This window comes from Rousettus aegyptiacus, unplaced genomic scaffold (assembly GCF_014176215.1).
Source record: "Rousettus aegyptiacus isolate mRouAeg1 unplaced genomic scaffold, mRouAeg1.p scaffold_m13_p_7, whole genome shotgun sequence".
In the NCBI taxonomy this organism is placed as follows: Eukaryota; Metazoa; Chordata; class Mammalia; order Chiroptera; family Pteropodidae; genus Rousettus; species Rousettus aegyptiacus.
In genome coordinates, this window is record NW_023416310.1 from 95,879,839 (window position 1) to 95,900,475 (window position 20,637).

Here is a 20,637-nt window from a genome sequence, read left to right on the forward strand (position 1 = left end):
CTTACATACTGCTTAAATACTGCTCTGTCCAGTGCCTTGATATCCATTATTTGTTGAACTATAAGCCATATAGTTCCTCCCAAGAGTAGTGTTCATATATAACAACCAAGGGAGATAACAGCAATATTACATGATAATGGATGGCAAATTGTCCTATTGAGGCAACCTAACTTTGCAAATTTGACACCTCTTTCCTGGGAACCAAAATCCTTACTGCAATGAGATGCTAATGAAGCATGCATAAGTTTCCAGTAATATATTGTGACAATACTGAGATACAATAATGGGTGTGTAAAACAGAACACAGTAATTTGGACCTCAAGGATACCCTTACCACCACCTGGCAATCATACTATATTCTCTAGTCCATTCAGTCTCCTGGAAGACTAATACATGCGGTCTCAAGCCTCCAATCTCTCTTCACCCAGCCTTTCTCTCAGCTGATAACTCTGAAAGTAGAAGCAATCAGAAAAGAACTTCCAGAAGCTCCCACCATCACATACACCCACCTGCCAGCCCTGCCCTCATACTCTGCCTTCTTCCTGTTACTTGCTCCTCGGCCAGTCCCTTCACTTGTGCACTAGATCCCATCTTCTCTTGCCTCCTTGAGGGCACTGCTCCAGCAACTCTCCTCTCACCTGCAGCATCAAATTGTCCTTCTTTCCTGGATCACTCCTATGAGCATACAAAACAAGTCTTAAAAACAAATCTCTACACTCTTTGCCCCCTCCTGTAATAGCCTCACTCTCTGATCCCCCCAAATTTCGAGAGTTATCAATATTCTGGCTCTAATCTCTTTTCTCCCATTCTCTCCCTCCTGGTACTCACTATGCTTATGTTACAACTTTTGTAATTGCCTCCGTTTTTTAACATTCTGTACCTTTCTCTCCCCCTCCCCCTCCATTCCTTTTTCTCTTTAAATTTTAGTTTGGGACATTTCTATTGTCATATCCTCAAGCTCACTAATTCTTTCCTTAACTGTGTTCAGTTTACTGATGAGCCCATCAAAGGCATTCACTTGTTTCTATTACAATGTTTTTATTTCTAGCATCTTTTTGATTCTAAGAGTTTCCATTTTTGCTTACATTACTCATCTGTTCTCACATGTTGTCCATTTTTTCCATCAGAGACCTTAGCAAATTAATCATAGTTATTTTAAACTCTCAAGTCTGATAACTAAAATTTCTGCCATATCTGAGTCTAGTTCTGATGTTTACTTTGTCTCCAGATGTTTTTTTCTTTTTTAGTGGGCAAGAGCCCCTGGGCTGAGACCTTCTAAGTTCCTAAGGTTTTTGTTTCCCTTTTATGTGAGACAGGAAGGCTGGAAGGGGGCTCAAGCCATCTAACTGCCCCTAGGCCAGAGAAAACTCCAGCAAAGTAATTTTTCCTGAGGGCAGGCTTCTGCCATGAAAACAGGAAGCTCTATTTCAAAATGTGTTTCAAAATGGCTAGAAGGGAATTTTTCTGCCATCTTCACAGTGAGAACCTAGGAGAACTTCTAGAGATAAAACCCACTGAAGTGTGTGTGGGGTGGGGGTTGGGGTGGGGTGGGGGTTGGGGCAGGGTGGGGGGAGACCTAGGAATAGCTCCCAGGAGTTTTTACCTCTCCAGCTAGTCCATAATGAAGCCTCCAGCAATTCATTTAAATCCTGATTAATGACTCCAGCAGCTTCTGCTTTAGGTGAGCAGATCTGTTTATTCTGCATTTTCCTGTCGTTTTTGTTGGTTTGCCCTGTGACCTCAGTTCTCTGATAGATCTAAGAAAAGCTAATTTTCAGTTTGTTCAGTTTTTCTCTTGTTAAGATTGCCTTTTTTTTTTCTCAAATAAACTCCATATTTTTACTGCCCCTTCACTGAAACAGCACTTATCAAAGTTACCTCTACATTGATTGCTAAGTCAATTCTTAGAACTCCTATTATGTGACCTGTTTGCAGTATCTGATACAGCTGATCACTCCTTCCTTCACAAGTGACATTACCCTTTGCTGATTTTCCTACTTTACTGCCCACTCTGTCTCCTTTGCTGGCTCCACCTCTTTGCCCTGACCTCTTAGCATGAGAAGTGCCCAGAGACGTCTTTGGACATCTGCTGTCTATATAACTCACTCCCTAGGTGATTCCATCTAATCTCATGGTTAAATACAATCTGTATATTGATTCCCATATTTACATCTCCATCCTGAGTCTTCCCTCAAATTCCAGGCTAGAATAATCAACTGCCTACTTAACATCTCTACTGAGTACCTCATCAGATTTCTCAAGTTCGTCTGTCCACAACTAAATTCCTGATATTCAAACACAAACCTATGCTACCTACAGGTTTCTCCATCTCAACTGCTCAGACAAAAGGACCTAGAAATCAACTCTGATGCCTCACTTTCTCACATTATACATCCAATCAGCAAGTCCTATTTATTTTACCTTCAAACTAAGTACAAATTCCAACCACTTCTCAAGATTCCAAGTGCTGGCACACTGATCCAAGCCACCTGCACGTCTCAGCTGAGTTACTGCAGCAGTCTCCTAACTGGTCTGTTTTAACATCTGCACACCCACTCTCCTAAAATATACGTCAGACCGTATCACACTTCTGCTGAAAGCCCTCCAAAGGCTCCCACCTCAGAGTAGAAGCCAAAGCTCACACAAGGCCCCAGGCAGTCTGCAGCACCAGCACTCCCGTCCCCCCTCTTACTCTTCCGCCTTCCTTGGTCTGCGTCAGCCCTTATTGGCTACCATTCCGTTCCTGGAGCCCTCTAACATGCTCCTATCCTAAGGGCCTTTGCCCTTGCAGTTCCCTCTGCTTGGACTCTCTTCTCCCAGGTGTCTACAAGGTTCAGTCCCACACTGCCAAGTCTTAGTTCAAGTGCTCTCTGATGATGCCTTCTCCACTCTTTAACATTCCAATAGTACTCTGCCTCCTTATTCCCTCTCCCAACTTCTCTCCATAGCACTTACCTTCTGGTGAACCATATAATTTGCCTAGCATCTGTCTCCTTCCACCAGAATTTAAGTTCCATAAGGACAGAGAGATTCATGTCTGTTTTATTCACTGCTACACTCTTACCACATACAGTAAAGCCTATTGTGAGATGCCCAATAAATATGTTAAATTAGTGAATGAATACTCCTTAATGAAGAAAACACAATAGGTTGCAAAAGGTGGAATGGAATTGAGTAAGACAATCACCTTTTAAATTTATATGCATTTATGTTGTATCAATATCAGTTTGTTGATTCAATGAAGGAAAAAAAGAGAAAGCCAAGCAAGGAAAAGAACAGTGCTGATTTTGTACTTAGCAACTATGATATCAGAATCTAAGTTTTCAATGTGCACAGTCTTCTCCAAAGCATCCTCTGACTCCGAGAAACACAGGAATCCTTAGAGTGGTAAATCTTTAGGTAACCGGAGTAATTGGGCGAAGACTAGACTGTGGGTGCTGAAAGTTGACAATTATCATAAACATTTAAGAACATTTTCAAAGCCAAATTTCTGACTACAAACCCTCAGCCTGGTCTGCTGGCCAATTTTTTATTGAGCAAAAGTTCAGGGAGCAGGTTATTTGGCTACACTTACCAGAGAGTACCACAGTGTCACAATTTCTACATTCTATTAAGGGGCTTCAGCCATAACTTCTTTTCTTTACTTCAGTGGCTGCAGATAAATGCTGCCATCAGGAGTGACATTTTTGTATATAACAACTGGATGTCAACTATGGTTCAAGTACAATTTTAAGTGGCCTTACAGTTTTGGTAATACTGGTGTTCCTGCTTGCTGGTATCATTAGATGCCATTTCAACCTATCAGTGTGTATAACAGACTATAACAAAATACACAAAAAAATCAAAATCCCAGAAATAAACCTGCTTCTATAATGAAATACTGTCGCAACCAGTTACCGCGTTTGTACAACATGGGAACTGCTGCCACCTGCTGGTGATGCTTATGACAAAGTTACTACTTGGGATCTCCAAACTTCCTGCCAAATTTTTTAAATTCTCTTTTAAAGCTGGCAGCCACATAAATGGCTTTATGATTATCGTATCTGGTTAACTCTAATTTTCTCTTAAAAATAAATAACAAGTATATTAATGTCTAATAAACTAGAACCTTGTACTACTAAATTAACCTTGCTCTCAGTGCTATATAGATCTAAGAATACGGCTGCCAACTCTTTTCTCCATGATTATCCTTCTCCTCAACAGGAAGGGATATGTATTTTAAGTATATTTATTTTATGTAAAAAAAAGATTTTAAAAAGTTAAATGGGACAAGGCACATCTCCACTGACAAAGGCAGGCCCTTAAAAAGTCACAAGACTTTTATTTTGACTTAAAAAGTGATTCAGTAGCTTATTTTCATTTATCAGTTCTAAACCCAAACCTTTTATATAAAATCAAGAGACACAGCCTCTTGAAACTAGTTTTGGGCAGGATAACTTGGAAGTCTGCAAAGGGACCCTCTGCTCTCTCACTCCCACTAAAAGGACACATAAGGTTCATGTCAATTTATAGCAAATCTCAGCCCACTTGATGAAATTAAGCCTTCATGAAATTAAGCTAGGTGCAAACTTTTTCTTTTATCATATATGTTTCTGATATACCAACCTTTAACAAACTTATTTCTAGGGAACTTGGGAGGTTACCCCAATCTTTCATTTTATTCAGAGACAAAAGTATTTTACCCGAAATTTCACCATCTTAAAATCAGCTCACTACTCATGCCTCCAAAATAAGACTTTATAAGCCCTTAATGAAAGAACACATAGCAGCAGCTATGCTCTAATGATAAGACAATTTTTTAATTATTTTTATTTTTAAGATTAAGCATCCTCATTGACAATGTCAGTCCTTGCTGACTCTTTGGATACACACACATAGAATGGTCAAAAGTGACTCCCCAATTTTCAAGGACAAAGTAGGAAAAAAGAACATGTTCACAGCTGCAGCTGAATTCCTCTTTTTTCAAACAAAAAAAAAATACATTTTGCTACCAAGCCACTCACCAAATCGAAGGAAAGAGAATTTTTTTTTAAAGCCAACAAAACCCAGAAACAGGGATCCAGGCAAGCCAAAATTATCCCCCCAAACAGTGCAGTTGCAAAAAAGGGCGGAAAACCAAATTACCAGAACTCATTAGAGAAGACCTTTATAAAGATTTCAGAAAGTTACGACTAAACTACAGTGGTGTGGAGTTCAAAAAGCAGCTTGCTCAGCTTGGGAATATATATATCAGGCTTTCCTCTATTCCAGCAGAGGAAATAAAAATGTGAGCTGCTGGAGTTAATATTAAAATTGTCCTTACCACCATGAGGGTAAAGGGAGGAAATAGAGAATGAAAGCCAGCAAAGACAAGTTGTTCTGAATCCAGGCTCCACTGCCCAGGAAAGCTAAACAGGGCTGAAGTTCTTCTGACCCAGTATCATTAAATAACAGGCTCGGCCCAAAACCAGTGGACTATACACCAATAACAAATACCAGATGACCCATAGTGTTTGTGGTATTAAAAAATATTTTGTAAGTTATCTATAAATTTCCATCTTGAAAAGCAATAGACCAAAATGACGCTGGGCTGTCCAATCAGTTATAGAGTAAAGGGCTCCCCCCAAAGAGAACTAATGTCACAGAAATTTAGTTTGGAAGGAATGTAACATGGAGTAAATAAGATTAGGCTTTCAGTACAATTTTAATAAGGCTTCTACCCACCCCAGCTGTAAGGAATAGTACTGAGGAGGCTCCCACAGAATGTCTCAGAGGGATGCTGCTCAGAGAAAAAAAGGTCTTTAAGTTGACCTCGACCCCTCTCCCTACCTAAAGCTTAGGGAAGAAAATAAATATTTAACTTTTAAATATTCAGAGCTTTGGGTACATAGTAATATTTAATATTCTTTAGTTTCCATTTTCTGAACCTTTGGCTTATAATTTTCTCAATTACGTTACATTGAAAAATGTACGCGTGTGCCTTAATCAGTAGTACCACATGAAAATATAAAACTTGTTCTTCCATATCTTCTACATTGGAAGAGAGTAAATGGTACCCTTAATACCCTGCAAAGTTATTTTGTATACTCAACAAAAGATTAGGGCAAACCATTTTACTTCCACATCTTGAGCAGTAGGAGTTAACTAGTCTTCAATCTCATCTTCCCAAATATCTCCATTAACATCCACAGCATGGAACAACCTGGAAGCATATAAGGCATAATTTTATACACTTGGAAGAAATATAATTTCTTTCATTCTCTCAGAAATACTTTCTGTATTCCTCTGATGACATCTTTATCTTTTCCTCTCTTTTAATCTTCCACTTCAGAGAACTGAAATACGGATTGCTCTAAACGAGCTACCTTAAAGTTTATAAGAATAGTTCTTTTAAGATCCAGGTAAACTCCCTAAGGTCAAAAATAAACAATAATGGAAGATGAGTATTACAAAACTGATATTCAATGTATACAATATGTGGAATAAGCCAGTATTGGGAAAATCAGTCAATCTAAAAGAAGTTGAACTCTTTCAAGGCACTTTAATTCTATTAGATGCTAATCGTTCCATCCTATCTTCATGGTCCTTGCACTCTCCAACACTTGTAGAATGTTTTGTAGTTGCCAACTTGTCTTTCTTCCCTTATGTTATCTAAAATGTACCCAATTTTCAACACTAGCTTGCCAGTGGTTCATAGGCAGAGCTTGCATTTTCAGCTTCTCTTCTAGTCTGATAACGGCAATGATAGTAGGTGCTACACAGGTGCCTACTAACAAAGATCAGCTGATGGTGAGACTGGGGCTGGTGGAAAACAGAGTACCCACATTGTGCCAGGGGTCCCCCCACAGATCACTTACTAGTGACCAAAAAGTAAAATTACCTTTAAAGTCAAGCAAATGATAAAACTGAGCATTATACAAAATAGTGGAATAGTCTGACATTATGGACCTGATGTAATACAATATGAAGTACATGTCATCCCTCATGAAGTGTTCTTGTCAAAAATGTTACCCTAAATCTAGTCAAACTTCAGTCTAGGCATAAATTTCAGGTTACAGGAAATAGAGAAGATAGAGAAACAAGCTACAAGGCATCATAGAGAAACAAAACTCTAGATGGTATGATGTTATACAGGACAACTGGCTTGGACTCTTCACAAAGCCCACATTCCCCTCAACGCACAACATGCCAAAGGAGGGTGGCCAAAACTTTTGATATTAGGAGACTAAAAAAACAAAAATAAAATAAAATGACTGAACTCGATTAGATCCTGGTTCAATAAAATAGTTTTAAAAGATATTTTGAAGGATAACTGGGAAGTTTTAATTATGTTTACTATATGATAATATGCCATTATCATTAAAGTTTTTAAAGTATTGCTACTATGTAGAAGAAATGTCTTAGGACATACATGTGGAAAGATTCAGAGATGAAGCAACGTAGGGTCAAGTAGTTGAGCAAAAAAGTTAGAGAACAAATATGGCAAAATATTATCAATTATTAATTTTGGTAGAAGGTATCCTACTATTCAAAGTCCTATCCTTTTAATTTTTCTGTTTGAAAATTTTCACTATAAAAAGTTGAAAAGGATAAAAAAGAAAATTTCCAAATACAATATATTCATCATAAAACTCATTTTTAAGAAAATATAAAAATTCAAATATGTGGGAAAATATATGAAAGAGAATTCCCTAATAAGCAAAGCACTTAAGTCAATCACTAGATCTATGATCTGCAAATCAAGTGCCAAAAACTGCTGCCAAGCCTAGGGAACTCCATGTATACATACCTGTTATAACACGGGGAAGTAGGATCAGTGAAATGTTTATAAGGTTTTGCTCTAGACAGAGAACCCATGCAAATCCAGCAGAAATACTGCATACAGCCAGTACATGTCATCTTGTTACATCCATCTAGTTTCTGGTGGGAAAGACAGAAAGGGATAAATATCAAGGCTGTAAAAGCAAAAGAGAAATGTACATGCCAAAAAGATTCAGTACAACATTCTCCTAGTCTCCCTTTTCTGATACAGGGCTGAGATATATCTATTTAATGCTTATTCTTTTGCATTACAAGTAAAACACAGAAAATATTTAGCAGGTGTTCCTACAACTAGATACTTAGCAAGTTCTCTTCTGATAAACTGTAGTTAAACCAAACATGTACATTGTTAAGTGAAACATATAGTTAGATTAATATTAAAATGTCTGTATTTAATATGTGAGATTTTGAACTTTTCACATAAATCTAAGTAAACATTCAGTATCAAGTACTCTATCATAGATAGAGTCGTGGAAGAAGAGTTAAAATAGAATGCAAATTTACTTAACGGAGTAACTGGGGAATGACCACCACAGTCAGTTCAGATATACAGTAGTCCCTTCCTATCTGCAGATTTGCTACCTGTGGTTAACTGTGGTCCAAAAATATTAAAGGGATAATTCCAGAAAGAAATAATTTATTAGTTTTAAACTGTGCACCATTCTGAGTAGCGGGATGAAATCTAGTGCTGTTCTGTCCAAGACGTGAATCATTCCTTCTCATTAGCCACTTGGTAGCCTCCTATCAGATCGACTGTCACAGTATTGCAGTGTTTGTATTCGTCACCCTTAAAATAGCCTAATTCTACTTCACGAAGCCTACATGATTCACCTCATTTTGTATCATTTCACATCATCTCAAGAAGGGTGAATATAGTATAACATATTTCCATGAAAAGAGACCACATTTAAATAACTTCCATTACTATATATTGTTATAATTATTCTATTTTATGATGATTATTATTAATCTCTAACTGTGCCTAATTTATAAGTTAAACTTTAACATGGATATGTATGTATAAGGAAAAACAGTATAGACAGGGTTTAGCACTATCCACGATTTTAGTCATCCACTGGGGTCTTGGAACACATTCCCCATGGATACTGGGGAACTACTATAACAGACTGGAACAGTAGAATCAAATACAAAGATATATCTCAATTTTAAAACATACTGAGATTTTGTCATGAAGCAATATATTTATCTATTTTGGCTCAGATTAATGGGTAATGTCTCCATTTCCTAAGCATATACTTGTTAAACAGGCATGTTAAATTCCAGGATAAACAGTTCTAAGAAGTCTGATTTTTTGTTTATCATGTAGATGAGCTAAGAGTTGACTGGAGCTCTAGTATGGCCTCCTCATAACCCATTCAATTTTGAGGTGGCTATAATGTGAGAAAATTGTCACTGTATGAAAGCACTTTGAAAAGGGAAATCAACATACATTTAAGGTAGCTAACAACATTAAGTAGTGAACTGCATCTTCCAAGTAAGAAGGTTTAATAAATATCAGAATGTGTTTCCTTAATTAGTCATAAAATAAATAGCGTTCTTAGGGCAACCGTAACATGCCTGCAAGCCTGTTTACCTCTATGGGAGTCCCACAACGTGGACAGCTCTTTGAGTTCTTTTCTAGCCACTCCTCACTTTCCATCTCTTCCAGTGCCTTCTGAATCACCCTCTTATCATACCTCTGTTCCAAAAGTCTTTTACTGGCCTCATCTGCTTGCAGGTACTCATTTCGTAAGTCTATTAATTTCTCTAGAAAGTGAAATGGAAAATTAACTTTTATACAACTTTGCAATGCCATATAAAAACCATTAAAAATGGCCATAACCTTTGACTACTCAGTAATGCTACCCCTGGGACTTTATCAGGAGGAAACAATCCAAAATAAAGTTATATGCATGGAAATGCATACGACAGTGGCAAACAAATTAAATGTCCAAGGGAATAGCTATGTGTGAAAGAGCCATTTAATAACATAATATTCAGTTATTAAAAACTTCTCATCAAGATGGCTACAACTCAATTAAAATATTCATTACAGAATCCAGAAAAAAAAAAACCCATATTTTTGTTATAACTTGGTAAAAGTTAAACATGCACAAATGACAAAAAACAAAAAGGAATCCTCCAGGAGGGGAGGAAAAAATGGCAAAGATGATAGAGGGTTTGTTCATCCCTCCCGCAACCACATCAAAATTGTGATGGGAACATGGAGCAAACAGCAAGCAGTCGCCTGGGATCCAGAAGAACAGAAGCACAGAAGCACTACAACTAGGGAGAGAAGTTAAGAAATCGCCCTGCAATAGTAGAATGTAGGAGGGGGCGAAGACACAGGGCTGCCCAGTCCTGAGTAGCTGAGGAGGGCAGAGTCTGTGGCAGCTGCAAATCGCAGCTGCAGCCACCACCTGAAGGGATCGTGTGCATGAGTGGGCTTTCGTTGTGACAGACTTGCTTATTCTGAGCACCAGTGCCCGGTCAGCTGCTGGGGGAAAGGCACAGGGACTTTCAGGGGGATAACTGAGTTGTCAGAACAAGGGCCAGAGGTGATGCTTCCTCCAGGGCAGAAGTGCTGGCAGTATCCACTGTTCCTCCCCTCTCCCAGTGTGCAGACTCAGCGCCACCATAGCTGAGACATCATCAGACTGGATAATAAAGGTCGCTCCACCCAGAGGATTCCTTGAAACTCTGCCTCCCCCAACTCACGGCCCCACTCAAGCCACATCCAGTTGTGTCCTCAGGGAGTCAGGTACTCCTTGCTAAGCCAACTCCAAGACAGACACAGGTAGAAACTTGCTTCAGTTTCTGGCATGGTTTTTTAAGGCAACTATAAGCACATCTGTGGACTGCTTGCTGAATCTTAACAGGTGGCCCCAGAGGGCCACAGGCTAAACTTGGCCTGCAGCTGAACCCCTCTCAGGACTATGCCTCTGGATACCTACTACACAAAGCCACACTAATAAGACCAGGAGACACAGGAGCTTTGCCTTAGTATATAGGAACTGACACAGAAAGGCAGCCAAAATGAGAAGACAAAGAAACAGAAACCATATGAGAGGATAGAACAGAGATCCAGAAATAATGGAGTCAAGCAATCTAACAGAAGCAGAGTTCAAAACACTGGGTATAAACATGCTCAATGAACTTAGGGGAAGTATAGATGAACTCAGTGAGAACTTTAACAAAGAGATAAAAAACATAAAAATGGAAATTGTAAAAAGGAACCAACCAGTCAGAAATGAAGACTATGTTATCTAAGATGAATAGTCTATTAGAGGGAATCAACGGAGTGAATAAAGAAGATCAAATCATCGATATAGAGGATGGGGAAGCCGAAGACACCCAATCGGAAGGGCAAGAAAAAAAGCCAAGACTACAATAAAAATTTAAGGAGCCTATGGGATAAAATTAAATGTAAAAACATAGGAGTACCTGAAAGAGAACAAGAGGTTGAAGAGCTATTTGAAGAAATAATGATGGAAAACTTCCCTAACCTGGTGAAAGAAATACACACACAAACAAACCCAGAAAGCTCAGAGTCCCAAAAAAAGATGAATCCAAAGAGGCCCACACCAAGACACATAATTAAAATGCCAAAGGTTAAATACAAAGAGAGAATCTTAAAAGCAACAAGAGAAAAGCCGTTATCTACAAGGGAGCTCCCATAATACTAGCAGCTGATTTATCAAAAGAAACTACACAGGACAGAATGGCTTGGCACAAAATATTTAACGTGATGAAAACCCAGGATCTACAACCAAGAATGCTTTATCCAGCAAAGCTATCATTTAGGGTCGAAGGACAGATATAGAGCTTCCCAGACAAAAATAAGCTAAAGGAATTTAACAGCAAGCCAGTATTACCAAAAATGCTGGAGCCACTTCTTTAAGAAGAAAAAACATGTATCAAAAACATGAATAAAAAATGGTAATAAGTACATTCCTATCAACAAGTACCTCAAATGGAAAAGAATTAAGTGCTCCAATCAAAAGATAGGGTGGCTGAATGGGTAAGAAAACAAGACTCCTACATATGCTGCCTACGAGAAGCTCACTTCAGATTAAAAGACACACACAGAGTAAAAAGGAAATGGAAAAAGATACTGCATTGATGGACCTACAGGGTATTGCACTGAATGAGATGTCAGGTAGAGGAAGACAAATATCGCATGATTTCATGTATATATGGAATCTAAAGAACAAAATAAACAACAACAAAAACGCAAACAAACTCAGAATATTTTGAGGGCTACTAGATGGGAAGGGGATTGGAGGGGACAGTAAAAAAGGGGAAAGGGATTAAGAAGTACATATGGATAGTTACAAAATAGACATGGAGATACAAAGAGTAGCAAAATGAAAATAGTTAACAATGTGGTAATAAATATGGAAGAGGGAAGAGGGGCACTAGATTTAGTGGCGTGATTACTTTGTGAGTTAAAAAGTGACTTAACTAAAAAACCCAAAGGTTGAAACAGACACCAATTTTCCACTAAGTCAGCATCATTCACCACATTAATGACAAGGCCTACCAAATAAACAAAAGCACCTTTGGCTTAAGGACAAAAACTAACTGTTTAATTTGGTATATATATATAAAAAAAAAAAAATTCAGTGAATAAAATTTACTACCCACAAGTACTGAAGTTCCTCCTGCCAACTTTTCCCCTTGATACTCTTTAATCTGGTTTCTATTGCTTTATCATTTAACTCAAATGGAATAGGCAGCCATTCCCACAGCCTTTACTTACAGACAAAAGGCTTTTATTCACAATCTTATTACCTTAATTTTTCAGCGTGACTAGAGACCTCTCCTACTGATGTTTTTGTCATTTTATTAGTTTACTTTCCTCATATTTAGAGTTCTGTCTCCCTTTTAACACAGTGAACATTTCCTGGCACAGAATCCTATCTGCACTCTTCCTTATCCTGTGAATCCTTTCTCTGCATTGTATATTCCCAGGCTTTATCACCTCTGCCGAGATGTAGCAGACATGTATCTTTTTACGCTGTCATTATTATCCCTCTAATAATTCAAAACATTTTTGTGTTCCTACACATCTTAAGGATAAAGATTATTGCTCTAATGTTCTCAAAATATTAAGCTAGTACTCCAAATATTTTATATAATATTTAACATATGTAAAAATATAGATACAAATAAAGAGATGCCAAATTTTCCTGAAGCCCCCAGCTCACCTTTGATTTCTTCCTCAAGTGCTGTGAAACACCTGAAATGTACTCTAGCTTCTCAATGCTAAGGCTACAGAAATCTAAAAAATGACTTATATTATGCTATGATGAGTTCTCCAATCCATCTGCCCAGTCCCACCTACAAGACTCTGCTCTAGGCAACTGGAAGTATCTATTCATTTTTCTCTTGGAGTACTTTCTTGGAGATAATGATACTCTGCTAACAGCAGCAATCAGTAACTAGAATAATAATGGCATTAATCGTTATCATTTTACATGTATTGGCCCATTGTTCTCAAATTATTTATGGTGAAGAATTAGTTTTTCTACCTTACTCTGTTGGGACAATCAAATAAATTATTAGAAAAATTAAAGTAAAAAGACAAAAAATATAAGCCCTAATTTTTATTTGATTTGACTGACATTAAATTTCTGTAACATTGCTATAAAAGTTTCTAACACTGACTCCCAATTTCTATATTTATCATGTCACAGACTAGTATAACAGCTTTGAGAAGCACTACGATAGTTCATTTCCTCCTTACAATAACCCTATAAAATAGCTAGGATCATCATCTCTGTTATGAAAAAGACTTAAGTCACCAAACTCTAGTTAAATTGATGTCAAGGGCCTGACTGCTCAATCCTTATCTAGCTCAGAAATGGCAAACAGGTTTCACTTCCTGTGCCTACTTCAGGAGAGGGTGGCTTTCCACAGCACTGTGTTGAGGAAGACTTTGAAGCCTCCCTGGGCTCAATGAGAAAGCACCTGATGATTGATCAGAACTATGTGCCACAAAAACAAGACTGACAACTATGCATTTTTTTTTTTTTTTTTTTTTTTTGTCAATGTGGATTCCATTACATTATTTCATGTTCACAGATAAAAATTACTGTGCCATTCCTCCCCTGGAATGTTCTCCCCTCATATCTGCATGGCGTGTTTTCTTATGTCCTTAAGTTTACTCAAACCACTTTACCAACAAGGCCTCTCCTGGTTTCCCAAAGTAAATTCCCAAGGCCCTTCCCCTTCAAAACATTTCATATTCTCTCCGTTTTATTTATTTTTTCCGCCTTAGCACTAACCACCATCTCATATTTATTTTGTTTGCCTGTCTCCTCCATTAGAACGTAAATTCCATGAGGGCATTTGGCCACTACCACATCCACAGAAACTATGACACAGTAACTGACAGAAAAATATCTGTGGAACAAACACCTTCAAATTGAAAAATTGAAGTGATAAATTGTTTCTCTTTTTTGGGGGGGATGGGGTGGGATCAGGGGAAGGGGGACTGAGTTTGTCCAGTTACCACTTACCTGCAGTCACCTTACATGGAGAGACGCCATGGTAGGTCAATCTGCACAAGGTACAGAAGGCAAAATTGCAGCTGGAACAGATGCCCATGGTGCAGCCAGGCTCCTGCATGACAGGCAACTGGCAGCACGGGCGGGGGCAGTACACCACATCTGCCATCAGGTCCAAGGTGGACTGGAGAAGGAGCCGGTCATAACGGGCAAATAACTCTGCTTCCACTAGCTCTTTGACCTGGAGGAACAGAGGTCTGATGATTTCCCAACCAGTTCTGATCCTGAGGAGATACTCAGGATGTGGGTGCAAACCAGACACACATAAATTAAGCCCCTCTATCTCACTTCAAAATCAAACCAAGTATAGCAAGTCTGTATCTTGACTGAGATGGTGCTTAATGGGACTACATTTGTCAAAACTAAGCAAACCATATACTTTAAATAGGTAAACGCCTTAATAAAGTTGATTTAAAAAAAAAATTACACCAAGTAGGCTGTCTTTATGTCAAAGTCTGTAAACAATTCGGTTAACCATCCTAAGCGATAGCCCTTTCAGATCTCACTCACACAAAGACAGGTTAATGATTCCCCAAGGTTGACGGCATCCTAGTAAATTGATACAAAGTAAATCACCAGAATTACTTCATACTTTTTCAACGTTCGCCTGCCAAGGACTGCCCATCCCAAGTCCAACAAAAGCATTTGTTTGCTTAAATGGTAAAGTAAGACCACAGCATTCTTGATAGATACAGTGAAACAACAGTGGCCTGGCTCCAAGGCCTCAGATTGCCCTGATGAGCCCCATCAAGGAAGTTCCTGAAAAGATGACTCCCTTTGTGAAAGAGAATTAGGACATAGCGATCAGCAGAGTAGAGAGTTACCTGACCAGGAGTGGCCACCGAAGGGCACTTAGGTTCTGGGCAGTTGAGGCATTTAACTTGGCCATCTCTGATCTGGATTTCAAAGTAGTCCTTCAGACAGGCTTTGCAGTACACATGCCTGCACTCCAAGAAGTACATGCATTCACTACCCAGCTTCTCAGAGAAACAAATATTGCACAGGAACAATTTACTATTAAAGCATTTTATCTGCTGAGCTTGATCAAAGTCCAAGATTTCCTGGATCAGACTTGACAGTGATTCCACATCCTGCACGGCTCTCTCATCCACAACCTCCTCTTGATCTACATCGGATCCAGCAGCACCTCCAAAATCTACCTCTGAGTTGGCAGAGGCTTGAGCCGTCCTTCTCTGCACTTTTTTCTGAGAACCCATCTTGAGCTCAAAAGGAGAGACAATATTCAGGTATCCTAGGGTCTCTTCCTTAAGAAACTGCATCCAGGCAAACAGGACCACACTGCCACGGTGTTCTTCCCATAGGTTGTCTAAGTGCTTGCAGAGAGCAGACAGCTAGGAGAAAACACATGAGGATGCTGGTGAGTTTGGAAAGACCATGATGCTATCAACTCATTTCCCTTGACATCTTTTTAACTTGTATGTTAGGCTCTCACACTTCCTAACATGGTTTCTTACTGCTGTGAGAAACTGCTGCAAAACAGCACTGATACTCTTATCAGGGCACTTCTTAAACTGTTCAGCAACATGAGCCACAGTAGAACACAAAGTCAGAAGCTAAAAGAAATACCAGGAAAACAAGAGAAATGGCACAACTTCACAAGATGTAGAACCAGATTTATGTATGCACTGTGGAATGGGGGACTTTTTCTGTTCTGTAATAGTTCTTTGTGTTAGTATTACTATATACCTCATGGAGGAAAAGAGATCTAGCTCTAAAATGAACTATTTCTATTCCTTTGGAGTCCTAGCCCTGTAGGTAGTACGCTATAATAATGGTTAGAAAGAAAACAGTTTAAAATATCATTCGAGTTTTAAAATCAATTCTTTCAGTCCTATCAAAAAGCCAGCTCCTGTGAAAAGAAACAGTAACAGGATCCAATCTCAGAGTCCTTGTTATCCACATTTACAAGCTGGTCCTAACTGAGCAATCCGAGTTTACCCTAAAACCTGGTTAATGGAGGCAGGCAGAGTGATATTGAACAGGACATGATTACAAGCCCTTGACATGGTCTGGTCGCCATAAGGAAGTTTCACAGTTTCTAAGCTAAACAACTGAAATTTAAACTATTTCAACTTTTCCTCCTTATAAGTAGTCTGATTCAAACTGAATGACGAATATTAGAAATGTGAAATATTTGCAAGCAGAGCTCAGGGATTAACACAAGCTTTTCTTTTTAGGTAAACATCAGAAAATAAGTCTTCCAGATGCAAATCCACTTTGCAAATTTAAATAACAAGTGAACAAGGACCACATTTTCTGTTCCTTGCTGTTCACTCAGCCCTAACACAGACATGGCCTTAAACACTCATTGACCAGTTCAAGATTGGAAACTAATGCTTTGCCAAGTTTGCATGAATATGCTCGTAAGATAAACCACACTGTGAGAAACCTGCTGAAAGCTGTAAAATGGAATAAACACTAAAAAGGGAAGCTTTGAGTTCTGCTTGAGCCACCAAATCTAATTAAGAAGCCATTCTCGCCATCCTCTTTTCTTTCCCAGCCCCTTCTCAAAAGAGGCATCTGATATGCACATTGAGGAAAGGAGAGCTAGAAAGAGGAAAATAGCGAGAGAGCACGAGAGAGCGAGAGAGAAAGAGTGTGTGTTTGTGTGTGAAGGAATAATTGAAAATACAAGAAAACTAAACCTATTTCCTTTCTATTTACCAACCCCAATTCAGTGAAAGACAGGTCCATGTGTCAACTTCCCTATCAACGGGTGAAATTCACAATGCCAAGGAATCGGGTGCCAGCAACAAACAAGAACTGAACCAAAAAGTAGCATAAAATGTAAATTATAAGAACTAAATTTTATTTGATAGAGGATCCTACTGTAACTTTAGCTGTATAATATAAAATAATGAAAAACTCTCCTCTCCCTATTAGGTAGATGTTATCTGGCTGGAATCTGAAACTAGAACCACACCAAGTAATCTGTTCTTTTGTTGTACATGTTGTGTGTGTATGCACACACATGCGTGGATGTAAATTATGAAGAGTTCTCTTGAGAAACGGGACGATAAATATCTAAATAACTCAGCCAACTATCAGTGATCTAAATGTCAAACAGCCTTAATATTCCTTGGCAAATAATCCACTGTCTTGCATGGACTGCCTCTGGCACAGCTATTAGAATGCGAGGTAATATTCCTTTTAATTCCATGTGTACTATCTTTTTTTAAAGTTTAATTTTGTTTTTAAATCTCAATTTGAAGCTCAATTTTATAAAAATGGAGCACTCTTATCTAAAAGCTTAGCCTATTGGGAAAGGGGGAGGAGGGGGATTGAAAACTACATGATGGATTGAAAAGGAAAAAATGATGCGCTGTTCCTTAAGGTCAAGAACTCTGACAGCTTTTGTCTTAATATTTAATATACATCAGCCTATCAATCTTCATCATGACTTCTAGAAAAGTAGCTGCTATCGATCCATTATCCCAGAACACTTTATATTAGCTTCAAGTTACATTTATGTCTCAATCAAGAGTTGAGGCTGTTACTAGAAAAGGACATGTAACCTAGAGGACATGACAGTTCATAATATAAGGTCTCAAGCCTTCATGAGCTATCTACAAGAATCGTACACACTTCTATTTGTGTGTAATTATATCTATGTGAGACCAGTCAGCAATTATTAACAAACAGATCTTTAAAAAATAAAAGAACTTATGTTTACTTAGGAAGTTTGTTTATTATAATTACATTATCTCAATTTTATTCCTCCAATTACAATTAAATCTTTCATTTAAGGAATGGATAAGAAACTAAGAAAAAAAGAATAATACCAACATCTAAGGAAAATGATGAGGACCTGATAGTCTCCATCACAGTACAGATTAAATGGGAAAATAACAAAACAAGAAACAATATACTTGATTAAAAAATATTCCCACTGCAATTCATGATGATTAATCATAATTACTGCCATTCCTTTCTAAAACACCAAACATTTTCAATTCATTAACATTAGGATTCATGAAGGCAAGGGGAAAAATAACAATGTCAAAGCCATTTGTTCTTCATGCACTGAATTTAAGATCAAGGCAGTCTTCAATTAAAGATGATTTTTTAAGTTTCTAAAAATGGATAGGAGAAATTAAGTTTTGGGTCTAACCTGAGTTGGTGACAGCCATTTGCCACTAAGTGTGAATGAAGGTGGGGAAGAGGATGGATAATCTGGTGGCAGTTCAAAGTTCAGCACAAGTGGAGGCAGAAAGCAAATGGTGTATTCAAAGCCACTATTCTGGAGACACTCATTTGAATTGCCTGAACCAAAACAAAGATTAGAAAGGATCAGTTGGTCAGCACTTGAGTGAGTATCCATTGCTGTTGAGCAGTGCTCAAGAAAGACTTAATGCTTTAGCTGAGGGGATAAAAACCTTCTCCAAAGCACTTTCTATTCCCTAATTTTAACTTCATAGCCACCACCTTTAAAAAAAATCTTGTAAGCCCTTTAAAAATCTACTAAGCACCATGAAATTTATAATGAAGATACACAACTTATTCTTGTAAACACTTTTAAGTACAATTCCTAACACTACTGAGCAAGTAATATTAAACATTTTCTTTTGTTGTTGTTTTACAGTAGATGATTAAAGACACAATCTAGAGAAAAGAATGTTATTTCTATCAGAGAACCATGACCTACTTAGACCACCATGAGCCAACTACCCATGAATCATAGTTGGAAGAATCTGTGCCAACACAATGATCTCAGGCTTGAGGGCAAGATACAGCACACAACACTCTCACAAAGTTCCATTTTAAATCATCACACTTAACTTCCTTTTCTCAATGCCTTTATAGTAGAAACATTTGAGAAAGTGTGCATTAAAGTCTTCTGTAAATATCTATATCAAAAGCAGCAGTTTTTTGTTTTGTTTTGTTTCCTAAAGCAAAGGGTCACAGAATAACAACACACATCACATGTTTATGGTAGTTTAAATGATTCTGGAAACCAAACAGTATTAACCACCACCATGGTACTTTAAAGATTCCCAAGAGTTTTCATATACATTATTTCATTTTCTCTTTTGCTATCTATTTAACAGCCAATGACTCATGGCTGATAAACCGCTACTTAGAAAATTAGGAAGCATGGAATATGAAGGATAATATTCCAAATTCATTAGTCAAAAGTCGGAATCAAACTGAAAACTGTTTAACTCCCAGTCCAATTTTCATTTAAAATAAAAACATGCATTAAATCTATAATAATACCATCACCAATGCCTATTATTTAGAAAAAAATCTGTTTAAGAGAATATTATTAACTAACCGCTCACAAATATCTTGAAATTTTGTGGCACATCCAAATAGATCCTGGTTTCTCCACCTTGGACAGACTCCGCTTTTCTAAATTCATCTCCATTATAAATACTCGCCAGAGCCAGCAATTCATCCTCCTGAGCTTCTCGGTCTTCTGACGACATTTAATTTTCTGAGGAGTTGAAGATAATCATTCAAATAAGTTAAGAATAGAAAAGACAATTTGGAAAAGTCTAGTGGCACCAAGAAAAAACAAAGTTCCTCACGAACAAGTACAAAGTCAATCAATACTCTCACTTTTCTGCTAAACTAAAAAATAACAGGCATGTCAAATATTCCAGTAGTTGTGCAACAGTAGCAGCCTTTTTTCCAAAAAGAATGATTGCAATGCTTCTAATTGCTGATTTTATCAGTTAACTATGACTGATTAAAGGGAGAAAAACACTTTAAAACTTTTTTTGAAAGGGCAAATCACAAATTACTTCAGTTGTCCACTAAACCTAACAAAGTGTCTTGCCCACAAAAGGAGTCAAAGTATATTTGATACATTTTTAAAAAATAAATGAATTTTAAAAATCCACAGGAATCTCTAGGTCAGGTTTTCTCAATCTCAGCACTACTGACATTTTGGAACAAATCTTTGTTGTGAGAGGCTATTTTGTGCAGTATAGGATGTGTAAGAGCATCCCTGGTTTCCACTCATCAGATGCCAATAGTGTCCCTTTCCCTCAAAAGTTGTGACCATCAAAAATATCTTCAGACATAGCTAAATGGCCCGGAGGAGGGAGAAGGGCCAAAATTGCTCCTAGGGGAGAATAATACCCTGTTCTAGAAAATGTTACAGGGACACACGCTGTATAAGAGAGTTAAATAACTGAGGAAACAACAAAATAACATTAAAATTTTGAAATATCAAATTTTGTCAAACCAATTTTAAGATTTACCATTCTTTCCGGTAACACAAATACACTATAATCAA

General features: G+C 37.8%; 1 protein-coding gene across 11 annotated transcripts in view; it reads right to left on the reverse strand.

Annotated features, from left to right (window-relative positions):
- RNF14 (ring finger protein 14) overlaps window positions 1–20,637 on the reverse strand; it is a 31,235-nt gene that overhangs the window by 7,676 nt on the left and 2,922 nt on the right. For 7 of the 11 annotated variants that reach the window (XM_016124153.2, XM_016124149.2, XM_016124148.2 and 4 more), the window contains 7 exons: window positions 19,669–19,830; window positions 18,505–18,656; window positions 15,197–15,724; window positions 14,325–14,553; window positions 9,395–9,567; window positions 7,769–7,899; window positions 4,774–6,181 (listed from right to left, as the gene is read on the reverse strand). In XM_016124153.2, coding sequence (XP_015979639.2) covers window positions 6,124–6,181; window positions 7,769–7,899; window positions 9,395–9,567; window positions 14,325–14,553; window positions 15,197–15,724; window positions 18,505–18,656; window positions 19,669–19,822 — 1,425 coding nt within the window. In that variant the 5' untranslated portion in view covers window positions 19,823–19,830 and the 3' untranslated portion in view covers window positions 4,774–6,123. Of the gene's footprint in view, window positions 1–241; window positions 676–4,773; window positions 6,182–7,768; window positions 7,900–9,394; window positions 9,568–14,324; window positions 14,554–15,196; window positions 15,725–18,504; window positions 18,657–19,668; window positions 19,831–20,637 lie in introns of those variants that run through there. The other 4 variants (XR_004951921.1, XR_004951920.1, XM_036224267.1 and 1 more) reach the window with 4 other exon arrangements.